Source organism: Acanthopagrus latus, chromosome 16 (genome assembly GCF_904848185.1).
Source record: "Acanthopagrus latus isolate v.2019 chromosome 16, fAcaLat1.1, whole genome shotgun sequence".
NCBI lineage: Eukaryota > Metazoa > Chordata > Actinopteri > Spariformes > Sparidae > Acanthopagrus > Acanthopagrus latus.
In genome coordinates, this window is record NC_051054.1 from 6,515,145 (window position 1) to 6,521,516 (window position 6,372).

At 45.5% G+C, this 6,372-nt stretch overlaps 1 protein-coding gene across 1 annotated transcript; it reads left to right on the top strand.

Moving 5' to 3' along the window:
• The first annotated feature begins 775 nt into the window (after positions 1–775).
• Positions 776–4,777, top strand: LOC119034344 (protein ANTAGONIST OF LIKE HETEROCHROMATIN PROTEIN 1). Its single transcript, XM_037125249.1, has 4 exons — positions 776–1,077; positions 1,942–2,490; positions 2,566–2,726; positions 3,373–4,777. The coding sequence occupies exons 1-4, from the start codon at positions 913–915 to the stop codon at positions 3,803–3,805; spliced, it is 1,308 nt and encodes a 435-aa protein (XP_036981144.1). The 5' UTR covers positions 776–912; the 3' UTR covers positions 3,806–4,777.
• The last annotated feature ends 1,595 nt before the right edge of the window (positions 4,778–6,372 follow it).

Genomic DNA, 6,372 nt, shown 5'->3' on the forward strand with positions numbered 1-6,372 from the left:
GAGTCAGATTAACTTTTTTTGTCATTGGATTGGATTTTGGAGTAATGTGCACACGTGTCTGTTTTGGTCTCCACTAACTAGTTCACCAACTCATCACTAGCTGTGCCCGTCTGCAGTCTGGTGTTGAGCACGTTGTATAGATTGTATTGGGCATTAACTTTTTAAAAGATCATGAGCTCCCCAGAAATCTGCATATGAATTAATATGCATGAGCACTCGTCACAACACAGTGAGAAGATTGCGCGGAACTTTATCTGCTCAAGAAAGAAGACTTCAGGGAGCCTTAAAGGGCCAAAGAATTAAAGAGGATATTTATATCACGTAAGATAAATTAAATCTGAAATTATTCCTAGATGTCTAGTCTAAACATGGTTTTAAAAGGTTATATTTCTGTGTGAAGCAAGTCATCTAACTAGAATTAAAATGTAATACGTAAAAGACATTCAGGTGTTGAACAATTAAATGCTCAGTCTACAGCACAGGACAACACTTCAACATTTGGTACGCAGAAAACAAACAGTCTTACAAATAATGGCCCATTTCAGAATAATGTTTCCAATGTAATTATTGCTACTGAATATTGACTAAAAACCTCATAATTTATTACATATATTTTGTATTAAAGCCTATATATCTGCAACTTATCTATGTTTAATGTTAGACAAGAAAAAGGAGTGTTAAGTATGAAGTAGCTCAAAATGGGCAGACTCGTCTCAGCCACTAGGTGGCAGCACCACTCTGGTTGGTAAACAAACACAAACCGGAAGAAAGCGGAAGTGCACCACAGCAGCTGACTGCATCCTCTTTAAATGACAGTCCAGCAGCAGTGACACCTCGGCCGCTTCTGTAAACATCACCTCCATCACCATAACTTCATGTTCCGCCTCCTGCCTCCCGGCTGAACTCGTCAGAATGGAGGACGAGGAGCAGCTGCGGTCCTTCATGTTCCTGATGACCTACCTGCTGCTGAAGAGGAGGAGGGACGTCAGCAGCGCCGACGCTCAGAGGCGCAGCGAGATCCAGAGACGCATCCGACACCGACAGTACTTCTTCCAGAGGCAGAGGAGGATGCTCATGGTCAGTCCGCCCTGTCTAACCTGTGTACCCCTCTGTCACTGCACATATAACTCCTGCTGGACTTTACTTTATTTAACACATGAAGGAAAGAAGTACAAATATAGCACCTCTACAAAAGATATTGACAAAGAAGCAATAGCAGAAAACTCAGGAAGATATTATTACAGAATAAACACTCAGCACTCAAGCCAAACACAAGGAGGCCTAGTCTGAGGCATGAAAAACATAAAACAACAACAAAAAAAACAAACACAAAAAGACAATATGAGCCACTACAAGGTAAAAGGCGACATCTAATGCATGTCTGTCTGTCCGTCCTGGGAGAGGGATCCCTCCTCTGTGGCTCTTCCTGAGGTTTCCTCTATCTTCTCTATTTAGTTTTTTTTTTTTCTCAACATGGCAAGTTTTTCCTCACTGGGTTTGAGGATGTCATTCACTGTACAGATTGTAAAGCCCAATTGAGGAAATGTGATTATGATTTTGGCGCTATATAAATGAAACTGAGTGGATTTGATTTGTAGATGGAATATAGGCGATGAAATAGGAAAGGTCACAGAAGCAGGAAGAGACAGGAAAAGTCATGCATACATAGAGATGAATAAAAGAATAAAGTCAATAGAAGATGAGAAGAAGAAGTTGGCACATCAGAGGAAGTAAGAACCAATCAAGAGCAACAAAAAGAGTATTATAAATTAAAAATGAACAAATAAAAGCAGTAAAGGATGGTAAGAATGAAAAGATCATGTACATGTCTGGATATAATATTTAGCTTTAAGTATAAGAAAAATTATCAGGTGTCAGAAATGGAAATGTGAAAAGTAAACAGTGTGGTTTTAAACTTTTCCTTGCTCCTCTTCCCTCCAGATGATGATCGCAGGAGGGATCCGCTCCAACGTCCGCATCCGCACACGACCCTGGACCACCACTCCGACCACCGATTGGTGGGAGCGGGTCGTGATGACTGAATTCCAGCCGTCCGACTGGCTGGACAAGTTCCGCATGAGCCGGGAGACGTTCTTCTACCTCTGCGAGAAGCTGAGGCCCCGCCTGGCCCGCCAGGACACCAGCTTCCGCCTGGCGCTGCCGGTGGAGAAGCGCGTGGCGGTGGCTCTGTGGCGCCTGGCGTCCAACATCGAGTACCGCACCATCAGCACGCTGTTCGGTGTGGGGAAGTCCACAGTGTGCAGGTGTGTCAGGGACATGTGTCACGCCATCGTGGCCCTCCTCAGCTCCACCTACCTGCGCTCCCCTAATGAGCAGGAGCTGGAGGATTCTGCCCAGCTCTTCCTGTCCCACTGGGGGTTCCCACACTGTGTTGCTGCAATCACGACGCTCCACACAGCGATCATCACGCCATCCAACAACGCGTCCGACTATGCCAACCCTGCTGGCTGGCTCTCAGTGCTGTCGCAGGTAGAGGTGCCACTCTCTATTTGACCTCCATCAGATTTGGACTTCTCTCCTCTTACCTTCTCTTCTGTGTTTCAGGTGGCGGTCAGCGGACGGGGACAGTTCTGGGACGTGTGTGCCAGCTTCCCAGGTGGGACCGACCCGGCTGACATCTTTCAGAACTCATCGCTGTGGGCCACAGCTGCAGAGGGTGGACTGTCCCCGGCTCACCCACCTGTCTTCATGGGGAATCCGCACAGGTAAAATCAAATCCACACATCACATTTTTCAGGTGTTTAAGGATTTTAAAGCAAATTTCAACTTTTGAGAAAAGATTTATTTTCTTATCTTCCTGCTCTGTCTTTGTTTTCATCTGTCCACCCACCACTCCAACTGAGCTTTTTACAAGACAGGTCTCTGTAAAGATGTAGGCACAGCAGTCTCTGAATTCCAGTTGTTTGAGTTCCACTTCTCCCATTTCATTTAGCCAGAAGCACCTTCTTTATTCTTACTGGTCGGGTTGGATTGTTGAAAGATGCTCAAAGGGCTCAAAGGCTCTAAGTCCACTGCTCTCTATCCAAAACCGGCACGTTCTTCTCTGATACTGATGAATTTATTTCTGTAATAGTCAATAATTGTTTCAGCAACAAAGCTGAAAAAAACAATACTTAATTACAAAAACATACAGTGAAATGTGGTTTGTATATCACAGTATTACATCCATGTATTGTTTTTCTTTTAGTAGTTATTAGACTTTGTTGGCTTGGTTGCCGATCTGTTTGACTGATTTAAACCCAGGATAATGATGCAAAGAGAGTCAAGGCATTTTAGAAAGCTTCCTGATTTGTATGGAAAGTGTAATTATTGGTCATATATAACCAACTGAAACCCATCTGTTGTGTCTAGGTATGTGCTGCTAGGGGAGCCCTGCTACCCTCTCCAGAGCTGGCTAATGAAGGCCTATCCTGAGGAAAAGGGCAGGAGGGCGAGCCACGCCGGACTGACGGAGCCACAGCGGCTTTTCAACCGGCGGCTCGCCCGAGGGCTGCGCGTGGCCGAGGAGGCGCTGCTGAGGCTGAGGGCACGCTGGCAGTGCCTGAGCAAGAGGAACGACTGCGGGCTGGACGTGGTGCCCACCATGATTCTAGCTTGCTGCATCCTGCACAACGTGTGCGAGTCCCACGGGGACGACTTCAAGGTGGAGTGGCAGGTGGAGGTGTCTGAGGCGGAGAGCCCTCAGCCCAGCCACAAGCAGCTCCTCTCGACCACTACGGACGAAAGTCCTGCTGAAGAGGTCCGACAGCTCTTCTGTGACTATTTTGAACAACACAGCAACTGAAAGACCTTCCAACACATAAAGTCTAATGTAACTCAAATCTTTGTAACATTTGTAATGTATGTGACCATTCACGTTAAAGGTGAAGTGTGCAGGATTACAGGAATCTATGAAGTGCTGCAGAAGTGAACCCAGAAGTGCAAAAAATGCTCATGTGTTTACGTCTTTCAGGACTCATTCCTGCAGCACTCCACTGGCAGAAATGGTATACGGTATTTATAACAATGTTTTCACAGGTTTATACTGTTGTGTGTTTGTTACCTAACAATGAGCCTATTATATGTACTGAGGGAGCAGGTCCTCTTCACAAGGTCCGCCATGTTGCAATGGCATTTTCTACAGTAGCCCAGAATGGACAATTCCTTTTAGCACAGGGTATTTAATCTGTTACAATCTGCAACCTCGCAGCAACCAAATCCTACTTATTAGACCTTGAAAGCGTGGCAGTGTTCGCAGTAATCTCAAAGCATTGTTTAATTTAACTGAACCAGACTTATTAAAATAAGCTAAATCTGACAATGTAGACCTCAGCCTGCCATACAAAGTCTGAGACGTCCTAAAATCACAGTACATCCCTGCGAGAAACATGTGTGATTTTAGGCAGGAACATGCCTTTAGTGCCACCCTGTGGCCAATCTTCACATATTTTATTTTCCCCACTTTTGCAGGAAAGCAAAATCCTCTGTTCCCTGTTTTTTCTTTATTTAAATGTGCTTTTTTTATTGTGTTATAAGCATCACAGCCTGATTGGACTGATTGTGTGGCTATGCCCCTTTTTCTAATTATGAAACTGCTCATTTATTGTGTTTTGTATACTTGTATGTGGTGCATCATTGCATAAAGATTCCAGTGTTTTTTTTAAAGTAACTTTGTGGCATATGGTTTCATCTTATCTTTGATCCTGTATTGTAAAGCAATGGGTAAATGAATATTTGTTAGAGAATATTTATAAAAAAATCATTTTTTGTAAGCGTGCATCACTTGGCTTTAAACGCTCCTCTGTTAGCTATCGGTTGAAATATTTAAAAATCAAGGATCAGTATTACATATGAAATATATAAATGAGTAGATGAAACTGAGATGAGGCAGCTCAGTGTTGATGGAGATGCAGATCCTGCATGTTTTCTGAATGCCAGGCCTCCACATTTTGCTTCCTGCACTTACTGAATGAATGTGAGCAGATGTGTACATGCAGTTGCGGCCTGCGGCCACGAGGTGTCGCTGCTGCACGTCCGCCACAGTCGTCTCCAGTCATTTGTCATGACTGATGCTGCTGCTCGCGTTATTCTGCGGGGGTTATTGATGAAGCGATGGGGATTATCAGCTCCGTGAAATATCTTCCCTGTGGTTGATGACCAGCTGCACTTGGCCACGTGTCTTTGCACTAAATCGCGCAGCAGGAGGTGGTTGTTTCTTTGCAGCGCACGCATGCATACCCCTAAAATAAATAAAAACTGAAAATCTATTCATATTGCATCTTCACATCGACCTAACTTGTCAGATCCCACCCCGAGGACCCGCCTCGTCCATTCAATTGGTCTGTCACAAACCTGTTTCATGCAACCCTCCGTCTGTCACTCAGCACCGCCGTGTCTCCTCCTCTTTGCTCGGCATCAGACTAGTGTGTGTGCCGACCTTGTTCCAGCGACGAGCTGCTTTTTTTTTACCCCCGCAAAAAGCCAGCTGTTTGCAACGAATACATTTTGTGTCTAGAGCCCGCCGGTCCGGCACGCGGTGTTTTTTTTTTTTTTTTTTTTTCCAAACCCCATCTTTTTTTTTTTTTTTTTTTTTTTCTCAAGGCGGTACTCGCAGCCGTGTGTTTAAAGCCAAGCGTCAAAAATGAGTCAGGATGTGATGGGGTGCTGCCCTGCTATCGCTAGCTAGGCGGACAAATTCCTTCAACCAGCTCGCTGCTTCAATCACTGCGGGTTGACACAACATTAGCCGAGGCGTTGTTTGGCGAGCTAGCGGGCTAGCAGCAACGGCAGCTTCTTCGTAGCCGTTACGTGTAATTTAGCCACCAACGGCTAATGTAGTTACTTAGTAAACGGGCGCAGTGCTGCGGCGTGGATAGTGCAATAAGGGGTTATCACACTAATGTTAGCTCACTAGCGAGGACTACTACTTTTTTTTTCTCCCCCTCCCACCTCCACTAAGCGTCAACTAGCTAACTTAGCTAGCGTTGGAGAGTCTGCACAGATATACACGGGTTTTGGATGTCGCGACACTGCAGTTGTGAACCACTTTTTTTGACGGATTGTGAAGATTGAATTGGACCAACGGTCAGAAGCGAGAATTGAGAGTTGGACCACCGAGTGACAAGAGAGGGGGTTAATGTTATAAAGCAGGTATTATAGAGGCTAATCTGTTGCCGTCACAGTATTTTTTTTTATTTTCTTAACATTAGCCGTATTAAGGCAGAGCATCTCGGGGAGGCCCCGCCGTCTCCTGACGCCCTCCCCCTGTCCGAATCTCCCGTGATTTGCCGAGAACACCCGGGTGAAGTCGCAGTCGCTCTCGGCTGGGGGGACAACTTGACAGCGAGGCCCCTAGCTAGTCTCCCCTCCCCC

Bases quoted from the DNA above. Each gene is read 5' to 3' on its own strand.
- LOC119034344 (XM_037125249.1), top strand. From the start codon at position 913: ATGGAGGACGAGGAGCAGCTGCGGTCCTTCATGTTCCTGATGACCTAC. The intron at 1,078-1,941 runs GTCAGTCCGCCC...TCTTCCCTCCAG, and splicing joins GGCAGAGGAGGATGCTCATG to ATGATGATCGCAGGAGGGAT. The intron at 2,491-2,565 runs GTAGAGGTGCCA...TCTGTGTTTCAG, and splicing joins GGCTCTCAGTGCTGTCGCAG to GTGGCGGTCAGCGGACGGGG.